The sequence below is a fragment of the Ceratotherium simum genome, chromosome 7, assembly GCF_057802395.1.
Source record: "Ceratotherium simum simum isolate JZ-2026a chromosome 7, ASM5780239v1, whole genome shotgun sequence".
Taxonomy (NCBI): Eukaryota; Metazoa; Chordata; class Mammalia; order Perissodactyla; family Rhinocerotidae; genus Ceratotherium; species Ceratotherium simum.
In genome coordinates this window covers 10202442-10221739 of record NC_141906.1, presented here as the reverse complement: position 1 = coordinate 10221739, position 19298 = coordinate 10202442, and the positions used below count along the sequence as shown (strand labels likewise).

Below are 19298 nucleotides of genomic sequence, written 5' to 3'. Positions count from 1 at the left end.
TGCTGACTTCGAAGCTGTAGGCGGGGGACGTGAACCAAGGAAAGCCTGAAAAGGCAAGGACATGCATTCTCCCCTGGAGCTTCCGGAGGGAGAGCGGCCCTGCTCATACCTTGGTTTTGGTCTAGTGAAACCCATTTTGGACTGCTGACCTCCAGACCTGTAAGTTAAGAAATTTGTGTTTTAAGCTGCCAAGTTTGTGGTAATTTGTTATAGCAGCAACAGGAACTAACAGAGGCAGCTATTTGAAGGTTTGAAGTAAGAGGTTGAGGTGATTGATATGATGTGATTTAAGTTTGAAAAAGAGTTCCTTGATTCTCCAACTGATTGATGGGAGAGAGAGAGACAGAGAGAGAGGGAAGAGGGAGAGGGGAGAGGGGAGAGGAAGAGAGACCCGAGTGGAAGCCAGTGGACACTTGGCAATGGCTGCAATATTCTAGTCAAGAGGGTTGAGGGTCCTGGTGGTGACGGAGGTGGAGCTCAGGGCCTGCTGGTGGGCGGCTGCACCCTGAGGCACCCTGACGATTAGAGGACAGGCAGAGGAGAGTGTGAGGAGCCTCAAGGCCCGAGAGGTAGCAGGAAAACCAGAAGAAAGCAGTGCTAAAAAGACAGAGTGCCTCGAAAGGGAGGGAGAGGACAGCTGTTGGGAGGTTGCCGGAGATCCCTTAGGCTTTGGATAGAGACCTGGCTGTTGGCTTTGGTGAGATGCGGAATGTAAGGTGCGTGAGAATGGGTGGGACTAAATACTGGCTGGATGTCTCTGCAGCCTGAATCTGTCTTATTCACCATGGTACAGAGCCTGCCGTGGAGAATGTGCTCCACAAATACGTGTTTGAATGGGTGAATAATTGAACTTTGGAGTGGAGAGGGAAAGTCATCCTTAGCTGGGGCTTCAGAGCTTCATGGAGTTAGAGGAATTGGGTTGGGCCTTGAGAAACGGGCAGGATTTGGATAGGTGTGGAGAAGGTGGCTGGAACCCCAGGGGGCAGAAGAGTTGCGATTACATGCCCATGGAGCCCGTCACCTGTGCTGGGCGCTGCTCCAGGCACCTCCCTGCCCTGCCTCAGAGAGCTCGCCTGTGGCCCGAGAGCACTTGCAAAGGATGAAGTAACAACCACCCTCGGCGGGGGGAGTTTAGGGAGCCAAAAAGAACATCTGCTGGCTAAGTCATATCATACCCAAGTAGAAAAGACTCCTGGGGAACCTACCAGGCATGCTTTGGGATGAATTATCATAAGGCACCATTTAATACACTGAAGGAGTAATTTACTGAAAACTGACTCAGTGTTGTTAGCGTAGGACGTGCAAGAGCTAAATTATTTGCAGCAACGATCAAAGACCAACCTTCCCTCAAATCGACATTTTCATTTCTTTAAAAAAGCTTCAGTGAATGGGGATTGTAATTTTAGCCCTCGGTTGTAGATCTAGTTTGGGAGGGAGGTAGTGGGAAATTGGTGGGGGGGATCCAATCGCCACATAGCAGTTGGCTTTGAGTTCAGGAGCAAGCAGCATTTCCAATGATTTATTTAAGGCTGACGTTAATGTTTAATATGATCGGAGGAAAATCTCTAAAGAGGAGGTCGATTTTCAAAGCACAGCAAGTCTGCAAGAAACCGCACCCATTAGCCCCCTCTCTGGACAGACGCACGCATTTATCGGAGCTTCTACTCAAAGCCTGGAGTTTCTGGTGTCCGGAAAGCTTTGCTGTCTTTCCTCAGCACAGAGTTGAAAGGCCAATAATTGCACAGTTTCCCCAGGAACCTGAAAGTACAGACACCTGGTGGCCAACGCAGAGAGAGAAATAGCAAGGGAGACATCCCCAGCAGTGACTCTGGAACTAATTAGCTAACAAGGTGTGTAATTAGATTAACGCATGTGATCTCAGAGTTGATGATGTGCTTTTTAGGACAGCGGAAATGAAAGAGCTGAAAAGAAAGCATTCCACTGAGGAGTTCAAAATTTTTATCCTGTCAGAATTATTCAGGACACTTGCAATAATAGAGAAAAGAACCTCCTCCAGCGGCCGTGGCCGGCAAGCACGGGCCCTGACAGGTGGGCAGGATCAGGCTGGTGGTGGCGGTACATTCTTCATCACTTGGTTCCTGCTGTTTACCTGGGACTAATGCTGCTTTATGATTTCTCTCTGTTGTGGAAAAGATTTGTTTTCTCCTCTTTCCCATAGCATAGTGAGAGGCTCCCACATTACTTTCTTGGCATACGTAGTGACCAGGCCTGCCCTAACCTAGTGGGCTAGTTATTTCTAGAAGGACCCTCTCTAGCTGCCCCCTTTCTCCTTCAGCTCATTAGAGAGACAGAAATTGCACATTTGAAGCTTGCCAAGTGCCCTCCATCTCCCCAGGTGCAGATTTCTGCAATGCAGAACCCCCAACCCCTCCTGCTATCTAGTTATGCCCCTCACCTCTGACCCCTGGGACTCCAATAAAGCAGATTTTACCTCTCTGCCTGCCCTCATTCCCTACTTCTCATTCATTCCCTCGCCTCTGTCTGAGGTAATGCTGCCCTGTGGGTCCCCGAGTGCCAAATTTGTGCAGTTTCTAGGATGAAATATCACTGAGGTCAACAAAGTCATTCCTCATCGAGCCTCTGACAGTTTGCTAATTAATAAGATTCTGGTCATTGCAGCCTGTGTTGAAGTTGGACCAATTTCCCAGGGGTGGAAAGTCAGGTATTAATTCACTAAACCAACTTAATTACTTGCATGTGAGAGAGAAGACAATTTCATCAGGAATATTTTCCTGTGGTTTGACATCTAGCTTTGCAGGTTGTGGACTTCTAAGAGCGTTTTCTAGTCTGATGGCAAGGGAGCCTGGATTCCTGATGGAAAAGTTACATGATTAAGATACCCCAAGTTAAACACACACTCAGAGCTGTTTGCAGTTCCCTGTGAGGGGGTTCCAGCTTTATTTTGAAACTGGGAAAAGAAATAGCCAGTGCTGTGTTCTATCAGGCTGTGAGCTTATCCAGAATAGTGTCGCTTTCTGCTTCTGTACCACAACTGTCTTTGCCCACAGAGCCACGGGAGCTTACCTTTGAAACATTAGCTGTTCACCCTAGTAATTGCTCCATCCCCTAATTTAATGAAAACCCATTAAACCGAAACAATAATTAAAATGAGACATCATCTCTGTAGGAGGTTTGCATATTAAAATCACTGTGCATTTCAATGCAGGCAGATTTTTATTCTTGAAAAACAGTGTTTGAAGCAACATGTAAAAACGATTTATAATGAATAATCATAAATTAGAGAGCTTGGCGGTTGAACATGATGGCCTACTGTTTACTGTTGAGTTTGAGTAGATGTGGCAAGGTCAAGGCCCACACAGCATTTACATTCTCTTTCAGGCCTGAGAATTAGGACCGTGCACAAAAGGGAACTAATGATAATTAGGTCAGCCCACTGCTCCAAAATTTTAAAGCAGGCTAGAGGTTGCGCTTAATATATGGAGGAGTTTAGGGTCCTGGAGGAGGGGTGTCCCTTAGGTAGGCGAGACCTGGCATTGGAGCAGAGTAGAAAAGAAAAGTTTAATGATTCTCTCTTGTCTGGGGATTAGGGAAGCAACGCAGAAATATATAAAAAGGGCTGCAAAATGGAGTCAGAAGACACGTCTCTGCCACTTGCTGGAGGTGGGATCTTGGTCAACTCACCTATCTTCCACAAGCCAGACATTCCTTATCTTTAAATGAAGCTATTCAAGCCTACCCAGTGGGTTATTATGAATATGAAATGTCATCGTGTGCGTGGACACGTTGGCAAATGTTGAAGCTCAGACTTTAGTGTGTAGGTTTCTGAGCCACCTTTGTCTAAGAGAAATGCCTTAAAGAGAGGCCGAGGGAAGGGAAACACTTTATGAGCTCAAGCTGTGTACTTAGGCAAGTTCCATGTATTCTTTCACTACTCCTTACTGAACCTTACAAGGTGAGTGTATTACCACTGTGCTACAGATGAGGCAACTCAAGGATGAAGCAAGGAAGCCGAGTTATCCAAGGTCCCACAGAGGCTACGTGGCGGAGCTGGCATTCAGACACTCACTGGGCTGAGATAGATGGGTGGGGCTGAGAGGCAGTGGTGCATCGTGTTTGGCGCTAGACAGATCTGAGTTTGAATTCCAGCTATAATACTTAGTAGGAAGCTTATTCACTTTTTGTACCTCATCTATAAAATGGAGATAGCAATACTGACATCACTAGGCTGCTGACTGCTGTGGGGAGGACTAAATTAGGTAGTATATTTCAAGTCCTTAGCTTGACATCTAGCATACAGCAAAAATTAAAAAATGTTTGGATATTGGCTGGATGGACCTAGATTGGAGTGGCTGGGAGCCCTATAGACTCTGCCCAATTTTTAAGAAAAGAAAGTTAGAACTGACCACTAACCGTGCCACCAAACGTGGCTCGCAACCCCTGCTCACCTGCCCTTTGCCCTCTTGCTGGACCACAGCCGTATCCAGCTGTGGCACCAACGCCCTCATGGCGTGGTGGTTGCTGGCATAGCTTGGTAGTCCCCCATCCTCCAGGCCCCAGCTATGTTCCAAATAAACTAACAATTGTCATGTGGCGTGTTCTGTTTTAATAGCTTAACATGTGTCAGTTGATTTAATCTTCATGCTATCCCCATGGGGTAGATGCAGTCTTAATCTCATTTTACAGATGAGGAAGCTGATGTACAGGGAGGTTAACTTGTCCAAGGTCACATATCAGGGAGGTGGTGAAGCTGGAATCTGAACCAAACAGGTTGCAGGGCCTGAGCTCTTAACCACTACCCTACACTCTCCCCTCCTGGGAAGATCAAGTCCCTGAGGAGGAACTCTCTGTCCTGCTCCAGGTTGTTCCAACCCTGTGATGTCTCCTGAGAGCGCCCACTTTTCTTAGTTCTCTGAACTGAACAACTGACTGGTTCCCATTCATTTATGATTGTGTTTTTATTACTTGACCCTTAGTCCCATTGTGGGTAGAAGATGTGTCTTAGTTTTGTGTTCATAGTGTCTGGTTCAGAGGCATGCTCAATTAAGGGTTTTAAAGGTAAAGAATGAATGAGTAAATGAATGAGTGGATAGACTGGTGGTTCGCAGAGGGCAGGGGCAAGGACCTCTCTCGTGTCTTTTATAAGAACCTGGAGAGCAGGGCTGGCCCCGTGGCTTAGCGGTTAAGTGCGTGAGCTCCGCTGCTGGCGGCCCGGGTTCGGATCCCGGGCGCATACCGACGCACCGCTTCTCCAGCCATGCTGAGGCCACGTCCCACATACAGCAACTAGAAGGATGTGCAGCTATGACATACAACTATCTACTGGGGCTTTGGGGGAAGAAAAAAAAGGAGGAGGATTGGCAATAGATGTTTGCTCAGAGCCGGTCTTCCTCAGCAAAAAGAGGAGGATTAGCATGGATGTTAGCTCAGGGCTGATCTTCCTCACAAAAAAAAAAGAAAAAAGAACCTGGAGAGCATCCCGTGCTGGGAACAAGGTCCTTGCCTGTATGCAACAACCCATTGTCTACACACAACGTCATGCACTGTGTGGTGGGCATGCCCTTGGAGTTCTCAGACTCTTGACAGTCAATGTAGATTAAGATGACACCTGAGGAGCCTTGACTGTCAGTTTTTCTTGAAACACACCTCAACTCCATCAGCCCGAGCTGTCTTGGGCAGGGGGTTCAGGTCGAAATGCCCCAGCAGACTGTTCTGGGACCTGCCTAGTCCCCTCCACTAAGGAAGGGAGTGGAATTCCATGGGAAGCCAGGCCTGGTTGAGGCTGGCTGGACAGATAGTCTGTTGTCCTCACCGATTTTAAGAGAGACAAATATGTGATTAAAAGCAAGGTGATTGGTGCTTATTTTCGTCTTTTGTGAGATGGTCTTTTCTTGTTTCTCCCCTGTTTCTATAAAGTGCTCTTATATTTTAGCATACAATTTGTTGTCTTTTCCATATTTTCTCATTCTCAGAGAAGATTTGGAAAATTGAGACCTGGGGAAAGAAGAAAAATTTCACATCTCCCAATTGCTGACATTTTGATTGAAGGCCATAGCTATCTTTCTGCTATGCATCACTAAATAAATCTTATATATACCTGATGTGATGCTGTACATACAACTGTGTGCCCGTTTGACCGTAGTGCCTAGGCATATCCTGTGGTATTCTAATGCCTTGGATATCATTATGTTATCCTCCATAACTTCCATTGGCTGTATAGTCTAGTTTGCTTAACCATTCCCTACTGTTGGATAGCTTTTTTGCTATACAATGCAGTCTTCTTTTTTTTATTGAGTTGTGTTGACATATAACATTATATTAGTGTCAATACCTCCTTTACACCTTTTGACCTCCTTCACTCATTTCTCCCATCTGCCCTACCTCTGGCAACCAGCAATCTGTTCTCTTTACCTGAGTTTTTTTAAAGTATCAAACTTTTTTTTGGTGTCCATGTATAAGTGAGACCAAATGATATTTGTCTTTCTCTGAGTTATTTCACTTAGCATAATGCCCTCAAGTTATAATTTCTCCCCCCAGTTTCATTGAGATATAATCACGTGTAACACTGTGTTAGTTTATGGTGTACGACATAATGATCTGATGTATGCATATGTTGCAAAATGATCACCACAATATGTCTAGTTAATGTCCACCACCATACAAATTTTGTTTTCTTGTGGTGAGAACTTTTAAGATCTACTCTCTTGGGGCCGGCCTGGTGGCATAGCAGTTAAGTTCATGTGCTACACTTCGGCAGCCCGGGGTTCAGGGGTTCAGATCCTGGGCGTGGACCCATGCACTGCTTATCAAGCCCTGCTGTGGCAGGCGTCTCACGTATAAAGTAGAGGAGGATGGGCACAGATGTTAGCTCAGGGCCAATCTTCCTCACCAAAAAAAAAAAAAAATCTACTCTCTTAGCAGCTTTCAAATATACAATATAGCATTGTTAACTATAGTCATCATGCTGTACATTACATCCCCAGGACTTATTTATTTTATAACTGGAAGTTTGTAACTTTTGATCCTCCCTGGCCCGTTTCACCCACTCCCTGCCTCAGGTAGCCACAGTCTGTTCTCTGAATCTATGAGTATTTTTTATTTTTTATTTATTTTTTATTTTTATTTTATTTTTTTTGTGAGGAAGATCAGCCCTGTGCTAACATCTGCCAATCCTCCTTTTTTTTTTGCTGAGGAAGACTGACCATGGGCTAACATCCATGCCCATCTTCCTCCACTTTATATGGGACGCCACCACAGCATGGCTTGCCAAGCAGTGCGTTGGTGCGCGCCCGGGATCTGAACCTGCGAACCCTGGGCCACCACAGTGGAGTGCGTGCACTTAACCGCTTGCGCCACTGGGCCGGCCCCTATGAGTTTTATTTTAATTAAAAAAACTTTTTTTAGATTCCACATATAAGTGAGATCGTATGGTATTTGTCTTTGTCTGAGTTATTTTACTTAGCATAATGCCCTCAAGGTCATTTTCCCCCTGAGTTTTATTGAGATGTAATTGACATATATTAGTTTAAGATGTATAACATAATGATTCAATATATGTATACACTGTGAAATGATCAACACAAGATGTCTAGTTAACATCCATCACCACACCTAGTTACAAAAATTTCTTTTCCTGTGTTGAGAACTTTTGAGATCTACTCTTAGCAACTTTCAAATATACAGTACAGTACTGTTAACTATAGTCACCATGTTGTACATTATATCCCCAAAACTTATTTATCTTACAAGATAGTTTTAACTATCTTATACAGTGCAGTCTTAAACATATTAAAAAAATTTTCACCAGTGTTTTCCTTTCTGTTTTCCTGTCCTGTGATTCAGGTAGAGCTGACATCCATACTTTACCTCTGTCTTTATCCTAAGGTGTCCACTGAGACGGGGTGGAGGGATGAGGTGGAGACTTGATCACTGGTGGGTTGCAGTGTGAGTGTGGGGAGGCAGCCTGAGAGGAGGAGTGGTCACAGTTTGCTAACTTCTTAGTGACAAGGGATACATGGATTTTCCTTATGTATTTTAAACGTTTATAAGAAGAGCTCAGCTGTCTCACCAACAGTGCCTGTCTAATTAGTAAAATTATGGGGGCACCGGAATCTCTTTTGAGTGAGTCACATAGTAATTACAAAAAATTGATTAATACCGTGTGTCGTAGAATTCCCTAGGTTTCGTCCCCTAGTGGAGGAGTTGGGGATGCTCAGCTGGCTTTATTGTTCCTTAGGCAGCTCATCATTTTAATGTACTTCTCAACAGGTTGGGGTTACAGTTGAGTGTCTTTGGTAAGCCTCCTTTGTTATATTGTGTTCCAGACTTAGTGAAGATACGTTAATTAATTATTAATGCAAGAAACATTTGTTGAGGTTCTGCCACGTGCCAGGCACCGTGCAGATGTGGGGTATGTGTTGGTAAACAATTCCTCATGGAACTTACAGTCTAGTGGGCATGATAGCCGTTAATGAAATGATTACATACGTAAAGCTTTCATTATGAAATATACAATGAAAGCAAAATGCAGGGAACCCGAGCTGGCTTGGAATGGCCAGAGAAAGCTGGCCTGAAGGAGTGACAATTAAGCTGGTGCCCAAAGGAGAGGGAAAGAAGAGAGAGGTCGCTGCAGATGGGAATGCACCAAGGTGGGGAGGGACACAGCCCTGGAAAGAAGGGGAAGGAGGCTTGTGTGGCTGGAGTGCAGTGGCAGGCGGGTGGGAGAGGGGAAAGAGAGGAGGATGAAGAAGTAAGCAGGGGAGCCAGGTGAATGCCATGGAGTGTCGTGATCGACTCTGCTGGGGCAAGAGTCAATGTTCTCTCCACTCACTTGCTGTGTGACCTTGGGCAAGCCATAAAACTTCTCTGTGCCTCAGTTTCTTCACCTGTAAAATGGGGGGGGGGAGATGTTGATATTTAGCTCATAGGGGTTGTACAAATAGATTCTTGATAAATATTTCCTGAGTGAATACAGCATCAGGCACTGGGTACGTGATGTGACTTGTCCCTTTTCCTCGTGCACCAAGCTCTGAGATCATGTGAACACGTTGGTGACCAGCAGACGTGGCTGAGTGAAGAGTGTAGCCTGTGGAAGCAGCCTGCCAGGTTGGAATCTCAGCACCATGGCTTGCCAGCCCAGCGTCTTTTAGAAAATGATGGAAATTCTGTAAGCCTTAGTTTTCTCATCTGTAAATTTGGAAAAATAATAAAGGCTACTCCTAAGGTTACTGTGAGATGATGTGTGTGTGGCAGTTAGCCCTGCGCTTGGTGCCGTAATAAGCCGTCCACGTTTGCTTTTTATCATTCTGGCTTCCGGAGCTCATGGAGGTTTAATGGGATGTTATCGTGAACCTGTTAGTGGAGAGAGCAATCCCTTACACAAGAAGTGGGAGTCTCCTGGTGTCTCCACTACTTTCTCCTTGTGATTTCTGCTTCTTTGAATGCTGCTTGGATCAATAACATCTGATAGTCTCAAAGAAGAGCCGCAGGATCTAACAGTGGGACACATGTCCCCTCCCTCCCTATGGCGGGAATTGCCCTGTGGACAGTTGGCAGTTCTGAATTGGCAAATTTCCTCTGTACTCAGAAATGACAAGCCAACTGCCATTTCAAATGAACAAGTGTTGCTTTACCTTCTGGGGCCAATCTTACCACGAGCTTACATAGGACTCGGGCTACAAGAGTGTGCCATGTCTTGAGTTTCTTGGTGTAAACATGCTGTAATTGCTAAGATGTCACGTAAATTCTCTATCAGTCAAGGCTGAGGCTGGCTGGTGTGTTTGTTTTGTCATGTTTCCTGCTGCTGCTGTTTTTGCTCCCTTGATTCACTGATCGGTGGAGAGTTCCCCCTGATATTAGGTTGACTAGATGCTTTCCTGCTGGACTTGTAGTGAGAGAGATGCTTGCAGAGAAAGAAAAATGCCAGGATAATGGAAAACACGTGGGTGCTCACATCCGCACAGCGATCCTGAAATGAATGCCTCCTTCTTCTCTCTCCTGCCTGGTAAATGCTTACTCATCTTTTTCGACTCAGGCTCAAAGATACATCATCCACGATGTCATTCTCGCCCCCGTGGGCCCCCTCCTTCTTCCGTGCGTTGATCTATTCTACCTGTTGTCACCAGGTTCCTGTCTTGCTTGTGCAGCTATCCTCAAAGGGAAAAACTCTATTTTTACTGTCATTTCCTGCATGCCCAGCACAGTGCCTGGCACAGAGGAAACACAGGTGTACGTTTGTTGGCAATGTGAGTCACCAGCCTCCTCACCCTGTAAGTCAGAGAAAATGGAAATGAAGTGGCTTCTATATTAGGCAGAGAAGAGTGTGAATATCATCACTTAATTTCTTGACATCTCCAATCTCCTCCCTCCACCTAACACTTTTTTATGATGCTTAATCATCACATTAGCATTTTTAGTCTTTCTCTGAAACTGACTGGGTAGAGCCGCTTCATCCCAGGAAAGAAAAAGCACTTAACCCTTGCTGCTGAGTTAGCACTTCTCAACCAGATCATGCAAAACCTCAGAGTATCTGGAACAACATCCCTTTTTGGTCTTTTTTTAAATGTAAAATGTTCACCATAAGTGGTTCTTGTGTGGGAAATGACCTTGATGCAATGGTAGCCTGCCAGAACACTCCCAGAGGTCACAAAACAAAAGCCTCCCAAACAGACCAAATTCAGATGCTTGAATCACGTGGCTTATTAAATCAATCTCAAATATCCGGGAGGAAGCAAGGAAAAGAGATGAGGTAGGCTAACTCACTTAGGATAGGGTGTAAGTGGGGCTGGGGGAGGATGGGTGACCTCATTGGATTATTCAGTCTTTCTCTTTCTGCCCCATCAGCTTTCTCACTGATGCTGTGGTTACGTGGTCTGGAGCTGAAGTTATAAAAATGGGGTTCAGCAGATGGGGGTACCTGGAGCCAGTGTGCTTCATCTATTGGAGAAACTCGGGGGCAAGGACCCCTGGCCACAGCTGTAGGTCACCAGTTACTTTGGGGAGCAGTGAAGAGTTTTATTAGCACTTCTCGGGGTTCCTGTGGGCCCAAATGGAGGGGAATGGGTGTTGGATTTAGGGATGACATAGCTGTCATTCTGAAGGGGGCAGGATTTGGTACTCCCACCCCATTCTATTTATAACTAACAGTCTTGTTCACTCCTTTTTGTCTGTGTGCAACACACTTACGTTCCATTTATTCCATCTATGTGTCACAGGTTTCTAACTTGCTCTCTATATTTAACACTTCCTGTGAGCTTTATCCATTCCACTTGTTTTTCTTGTTCTCTCTAGCAGAATTGAATATTCTCAAATAATACAGCAAACACACATTATGGTGGTTGAATATGGAAGTTCAGTAAATACAGGTTCTCATGAATTGGTTTCCATTGGTTACTCTTTTAACTCCAGGAAAAAAGCAGGCTCCTGCAAAGTAGGCGACATATCGCTATTTTCAGTAATTGACAACTTTATGTTATGTTGATTTGGAAAATCAGCAGAGGAGAAAAATCGTAGAATCTGGGTGTTTTATAGATGGAAAATACCTCAGTACTTTCTTTTGCTCTGTGGCTAGGGGCAGGGTAAAGTGATTAACAGAAACAATATGTTGATGCTAGGAAAGAACTTGGAGATCATGGGCTTCAATCCTCTCAATTTTCAGATGTGGTGTGTGACGCTCAGAGAGGTAAAGTGTCTTATCCAAGGTCACACAGCTACCTAGCTGCAAAACTCAGAGTTGTCTTCAGTCCCTTAACACCTAGTCCAGTGTTCTTGCCTCTATATTGTAAGACGTGGGATTACTTTCCCATGTTCTTTTAGCAGCTGAATAATGGTAAACATTTACTTGAAAGAGCTTTTCTGAAAATGAGAACGCACATAAAGTCTCAATGTATCAAAATAGATGTTTTTTTGCGTTTCACGCTGGTGAGTTCTTTACTTCAATGTGCCAATCACTTACAAAGAGAAATAAGAAAAGCTGGCAAAAGCAATGTTCAGTTTTCTAGGAGGGTTGGGTGAGCAGAAGCATGGTCGGATTGGATTAGACTGTTAGGTGGGGTGTCCTATAAATAGGAGGGGCTCAGTTGGCACTAGACATCATTTTCTTTAATTTGATAGCCATTGACACTTGAAATACTCATTTATCTCCTACTTTTCCAAAAGGTATTGTACTGTTTTCTGACCGTAATATTTGTGGTTACTTAAAGTAACAAGATAAATGACAAAAATAAATGGGAAACGAGTTAACTAATTCAATACCTCTTTATTGGCTGCCTGCTTTATGCCATGCACTGAGAACTGTGAGTACAACAATGAATGAATAAGTATGCCTGCCCTCATGCGGCTTATAGTCAGGTGGGGAAAGAAAGGAAAGAAGGTAAGAAACGTTGAACAGGATTATGATAAGTGATATAAGGAAATAATAAACTGATTATAATAATATATTAAGTTGTATGGAGACAGAGTGGTGTGTTAGACGTTAATGGAGAGCCTGCTTTGGAGGGCGTGACCAGGAAGTTACATTTGCAATGAGAGCTGAAGGAGAAGGACGACCCAGGACCAGGCATGTGAAGAGGCGGCAGAGGGAAGAGTGCAAAGGCCCTGAGGCAGGAGTGAGCTTGGGACGCTCCTGTAGAAACCAAGAAGAGTATGAAGTTGGGTGGGAGAGGTGGGCAAGTGTCAGTCTGTGTGGTGATCTTGCAGGCCATGCCAAAGAGCCTGGCTTTTATCCTGGGAGCACTGGAAAGCCACTGGAGGGTTTTAAGCAAGAGAATGAAATGATTCTGACTTAGGCTTTAGCAAAAGCACTTTGGCTGCTGTGTGGAGAATGCAAAAGAGAAGGCAAGATGGAAGCAGGGAAACCAGTTAGGAAGCTATTGGAGGGTCCTAGGGAGAGATGATGGCAGCCTGGACAGGAGTTTTAAGAGTGGAGTTGGGAAGAAGTGGACAGATTCCGGACATGGGAGCCCTCATGATTGGCCCTTGGATTGGATATGGAGGGTGGAAGAAAGGGAAGAATCGAGGACAATTTCCAGTTTTTTGGCTTGAGGAACTGAGTGGTTCCATTTACTGAGTCTGGGAACCCTAGGGGGAAATAGAGGGCTGGGGAGAGAAGGAGAGCTCTGCTGTGGACGTATACAATTTGAAATGCTTAATACAGTCATATGGAGATGTTAAGAAGGATATTGCGTATGAGTCTGCTTGAGGGAGAGGTTGGGCTTGCAGACTAAATTTGGGGGTCATTGGCCATGGGACTAGCTGATATCACCCAAGGAGCATATTGAGTGAGAGGTGAGGACACCCATAACCGATATGATATTCATACTCTTTCCCCCAACGGGCTCTGCTGATCAGTCATGGCCCTCTTTTCACTGGGCACGAGCTTCAGAATCCTCTGAGCCTTCTCGGCAGCCATTACCCATCAGTGGATTCCTGGTTGATGAATAAAGAAGGAAATAGCAAAAAGGTAAAAAGTAAACATATAACTTAATCTTGAGAGCCAAATGTTTTTTCTGGCACTAAATTCTAGGCAGAATTTATTATGAGGCTCTTTGCCTAGCAGTAATGATAATAAAAATAATTTTAAACGTTTGCTAGTGATCTGTAGTTTACAAAGTGGTTTGTTCGTACATTTAATAGGTTTTGAATATCATCCTGGAAAGTCTTTGGCTGGGATTTAGTAGAAGGTGTAGAAGCATTCCCTAAGTGGCTATCTCTTATCTCAGCCCCTGACAAAAGCTGACAGCATACCACTTAGCAGTAAAATGGTGAAGGCCTTTCTTTGGGCAGAAAAGCAAATGTCGTCCGGGTAGGTTTTATCCTGGTCGCGGTCCAGGTAGAGTGCTCTGCCTGGGTTGGGCCTCCATGGTAGAGGACCGGCCTTGTGTCCTACCATTCATAGCCTAGACTTTTGCGGCTGGAAGACTGTAGTGTTCTTTTCTGTGCGGTAACCTCGAAACAGCAAATTATAGAAGGCTGAGCTGGGGAGGCCCTGAGAAATCACCTAGGCCACCTCCTCATTTTGCAGACGAGAAGGCTGAGACCCAGGTTAGGAATTCAGGATTTCTTTTTGTTAGAAGCCATTCTTTAGGATGAGGTTCTTCAAGGCCCATATTCAAGTCTGTGATGTTGCTTGGGCAATGCAGCCTTTGAAGTTTTATATTTTTCCAAAGACTCCTCATGCAGTCCTGGAGAAAAACCCAAGTCGTTATCATACAGTCAGAGGATGTGGTTGGGGTATGAGAGAAGGCCATCAAACATGCCTTTGGTGTTTGTTTGTCATTTTCTGAATAGTTTTCTCGAAGTCTGCTCCCTTGATGCCCACTTTCTGATTCCAGGAAGTGTAGCGTAAAATAATGAGATAACGTCCGGTTTCTCATGACGAGTGGAAGTCTGAGTATGAGATGATGGATGTCTCTCATTATACGGGTGTTGCAGAAACAAAGATTCTTGTCCAGGAGCAGGACTAGCTGGACTCTCACACCTCTAGGCCTGCTGAATTGGCTTCAACTGTAATAAATATTTCATGAGGAAAGTCATCCACTGCACGTCTACAGAGAAATTCCAGACACACTTGTGGATCACGAGCATGCCTTGTATTTTTTCTTTAAGCAAAAGCAGAGTTGTCTGGTGTTATTAGCGCTAGTAAATCTCTGCTGGCGAGGACAAGTTTCCCTGGATGCATTGTAGGGAGGAAGAAACTCAGTCCATGGGAAAAGTGAAAATGGAGCCTGCAGAGTGGCATTGGGATCCTTCTAGACTCAGGGTTCTCTAAATTTAGGACCCCGTTCATCTGACTGCTCGCTCACCTTATTTAGAGGAAAGTAATCTGTTTGCAACAGGCCAGATTGCTCAGTGTCCCGTCAAAATTCCTGTCAGACAAAGCACTGGCTGGCCAGTTGTGAACTTGTCAAAGTGACAAGTGGACGCAGTGACAGGTGACAGTTCTGGGTTTTGCGTTGAGTGGATGCAGCTGTGTGGAGTGGTGGGTGGCCCCTGAAACTGAAAACTGTTGACAAGAGGGGGAAGATGAAAAATGCAACCTGGATCCTTTGGACCTCACATTTATAACTCTGCATCTTTTCTCCTCTTCTCATGTTCTCTCTCCTTTTTCCTTCTGTATTTCTTCTCTTTCCTTCTTTGTCCTTGCTCTTCTCCACTCTCTCCTCCTGTTTCTTCTGCTCTTCCTTCCTGACTCCTAGATGTAGAGAGAGAGATCCATGCAGCCCCGCATGTGAGTGAGAAATTAATCCAGCTGTTCCGGAATAAGAGTGAATTCACCTTTTTGGCGGCTGTACAGCAGAAGCCATCGACTTCAGGAGTGATACTGTCCATTCGAGAACTGGAACACAGGTAAGAAAGCTCTTTCTACTTCTGAAAATCTACTCAGAATGAATGGGCTACACAAAATTCCTTGGAATTTAGAGGCAGTAGCTCCAAGAAAACATTCAGCTAGCTGAGGCCTGGATCCTGTTGAACACATTAGTGAATTTACTTTGTGTTAGGAATTTACTTTGGGCAAAGTGGCTTTCTTGTTTGCTCTCCAAGGACCACTCGTGTCTTTCTCACCTATCTGGTATCTTCTGGTAGACTTGGCTCGTATGTAGTCATGAGCCACGTAACGACATTTTGGTCAACAATGGACCACATACAATGGTGGTCCCATAAGATTAGTACCATGTAGCCTAGGTGTGTAGTAGGCTATACCATCCAGGTTTGTGTAAGTACACTCTGTGATGTTCACACAACAATGAAGTTGCTCAAGGACACATTTCTCAGAACACGTCCTTGTCATTATGTGAAGCAAGACTGTAAAACTACATTTTATCCATCACATTTAGGTCATAAAGCAAGGTAACTAGTTATATTTAACAACAACCTTCAACAAACGTTTATTTTGTGTTTATTTTATGCAGGCACTGTGCTTGACGCTGGGAATATTAAGGTGAATAATACAGAATTTTTATTCTAAGGATCACATCAGCTAGTAGGGAAGATGGACAGATATCATGAAGTATTGTAGACGCAATGCTAGAAATTTGTGTTTAGGGAGTAAAGGTGATAATGGTCAATTCCACTAAGGGTTGTGATAAGCCAAGAAAGGCTTCAGAAGGGATGATGGTTGTATAAGGAAAAACAGTTAGTACTATATACAAAAATATATGTATGTGATCATCATGTAAAGGAAATTTAGTTTCATCCTGATTTCTTGAAAGACCAAAAAATCGTGAATAGATGTTAAGTTTTATTAAATACCTCTCCAGAGTACCTTTTGAGATAACTGTTTTTTTCCCCTTTCATCTATTAACATAATTAATTACATTAATAGAGTCCATAATGTTGAACTATTTTTAAATACTTAAACTTACATTTACTAATGTTTTATTTAGGGTTTTTGCATCAATATTAACAACAATAATAATAAAAATAGTAGTAACTATCTTAAGCACTGATAAATGCTGGGCATTGTTCTAAACACTTTACACTAAATTCATTAAACACTTCGATGTTTTCACTCATTAATAAGTGAGATACAGTAGGTTTTTCTGTGTTCATGGTTAATTCAAGTCTTTTTGAATTTTTTTTTTGTGCTCTAGACTGGTTTAAATATATAGGCAATACCTCCTTTATAAATGTTTCTGATAGAATTAGCCTGAAAAGAATATGGGCTGATAATTTGTTTTTGGGGAGGCTGGGAAGCCCCTTATTACCGAAAATGTTCATTTTCCATCTGTTTTATGGTGTAGTTCTATTAATTTTAAACTCTTCTTTGGGTCAAATTATGTTTTGTCGAAATCATATTTCATTGAGATCTTTTTTTGGGAAAATAGTTGAACATTATATTCTCTCAATAAAATTTTATATTTGTGGTTACATCTTCTTTAATTTATAATGTGAAATATATGTATTTCCTTTTTCTTTTCTTGGCCAGGCTCATCCTGGGATTGTGTAATTTATTGGCCTTTTTAATGAAACAGTTCTTACTTTTATCGATCAAGTCTACTATTTTTCATTTTAAATTCATTGATTTCTGCTTCTTTCTTCCTTTTTGATTACTTTGGTATTTTTACTAGCTTTTTGGATGTTTAGTTCATTCATTTTTAGTATTTTCTGTTTACTATTAAAATCACTAAGGGCTTTATATTTTCTTGTGATTATTGCTTTGAATACAGCCCGTTGATATTGCTATTTAGTGTTTTCATTTTCTGTACTTTGTAGTTCTTTATTTTTTTTTAAGAGATTATTTCTTATTTATTTATTTATTTATTTTCCCCCAAAGCCCCAGTAGATAGTTGTATGTCATAGCTGCACATCCTTCTAGTCGCTGTATGTGGGACGCGGCCTCAGCATGGCTGGAGAAGCGGTGCGTCAGTGTGCGCCCGGGATCCGAACCCGGGCCGCCAGCAGCAGAGCGCATGCACTTAACTGCTAAGCCACGGGGCCAGCCCCGTAGTTCTTTATTTCAGTTTGACTTCTTCTTTGACCCAAATTAGAAGAGTGTTTAAAAATCTCAAAGTGATTAAATTAAAAAATACTTGATGGGTGCCTTCTGGTTTTGTTGTTAATTGAAGACATAAAATATACACTGTAAGATTTATAGATTTTTGAAATTGCTGAAATTTTTCCTGGTGACTTTGTACATGTTCAATATTTTTCTTTTTGGATGGCACATTTTAAAAAGATGGGTAGTTTTTGCATGTGTGTAGATATATACAGATACAACTTTACATGTAACACTTTTCTATTGTGTTATTCAACTTCTATGTGTTTTTGTTTATTTTCTAATTGAACTATGGTATTCTGAGATGGGTAGATTCTACTATGATTAGACTTCTGTCCTGTTCTCCTTAAATAGGTTTAAGGGCCAGGCCTGGAAATGTCATGTATTACCTGTACCACATTTCATTGACCAGTACTGGGAAATTCTGTCCAGCTGTGTGCCAAGAATGAGAGAATATGGGTGTTGGAATAACTAGGCAGTCTCTGTCTTGATTGTTTGGAATGTTTCCAATTTAGTCTGTGCCCAAATATACGAAAGTAGCATAGGGAAGAGATTGCATCACGTAGGGTTTTTTTTTTTTTTTCCCCAAGTAGTACTCTTGGGCATATAGTATACATGCAATATTTATTGAACAGATATAAATAGATGATTATTTTTCTCCATCTGTTGTTAGGGCTGCTCAGAAATTTCATGGCTCATTTCAAAGGTTCACATGGAATATATTGTCCCAGGCATAGATACTGCCCTGGCTGTACTACCTATGGAGGCTGCACAGGAGAGTGAAAAGGGCAAAGGTGTTGGTAGCTGGAGACTGAGATGAATAATACCTTGGGATTTGTGAGGATTAGAGGTATCTGTAAAACACCTAGCATAGTTCTTGGCATATAATAGGAACCCAATAAAAAAAAGCCATTGTAGTTTAAATAAATTGAATTAAAAAAATGCCATGATGATGATGATGATGATGATGTTTAGGTGGAAATTTGATGCTAAGGGAAAATGGGATGCTGAGTGACCAGAGAAGCAAATAGTCACTTTTCTCAAGTTCAACGTCTGAGGGAAAACACTGTATATAACCTGAACCTTCTGGTAGTGTTCAATTTCCAGTCCGAAGTCACCTTTGCTGATGAAGCACGATGGGGGAATAGCATTCTGGATCTGAACACTCTCCCTAGCCATCGTGTGCACCACGGGAAGTAATCATCCAACTGCCTTTTCCAAAGCTGTCAGCCAGAAAAACTGCATTTACTGTTTTGGAAACCACTGTTTCTAATTTCTGCAAGGCTTCCAGCTACTCTTAGGCAAGGCTGTTATTGAATTAATGGCAGAAGAGTTCATTCAGTGGCTGAGTTTCCTTCTAGCCACAGGCAGGCATCACTCTCACCCGGTGGGGATACAGCAGCCAGAGGTGATCATTTGGGAGGCTGTGATTCCTTAAACCAGGAGTGAACTTCTTGGCACAGCAATATCTGGAAAATCCCTAGGTGGCTGAGCCAATTGAGTTCCCATGAATGTCTTAAGTGAGTAGATAAAATGAAATGAAAAACTTAAATATAAAGACGACTGAAATGTACCTAGAGATAGCAATTGAAATAGACTCTTTTATATAATGGAATGGGCACTCCATTATTAATTCTAATCTATATTTCTAATTCGATGGATTACTATTTTTTTACAATACACTACATTGGAAGAGCAACAAAGATGAATCTCTCTTGCTGAACTATCTTAATGGGCATTGCAGATTTAATGTTTATTTTTCCTGATTCAAGTGTGGTAATATGGGGCTTTGTTAAAATAGAAAGCTTAATTAATGTAGATTAAA

General features: G+C 43.0%; 1 protein-coding gene across 3 annotated transcripts in view; it reads left to right on the top strand.

Annotated features, from left to right (window-relative positions):
* Nucleotides 1–19298, top strand: part of NELL1 (neural EGFL like 1) — a 746684-nt gene that overhangs the window by 61735 nt on the left and 665651 nt on the right. For all 3 annotated transcript variants that reach the window (XM_004418527.3, XM_087433086.1, XM_004418526.3), the window contains exon 3: nucleotides 15174–15324. In XM_004418527.3, the coding sequence (XP_004418584.1) occupies nucleotides 15174–15324 (151 nt within the window). The remainder of the gene's footprint in view (nucleotides 1–15173; nucleotides 15325–19298) is intronic.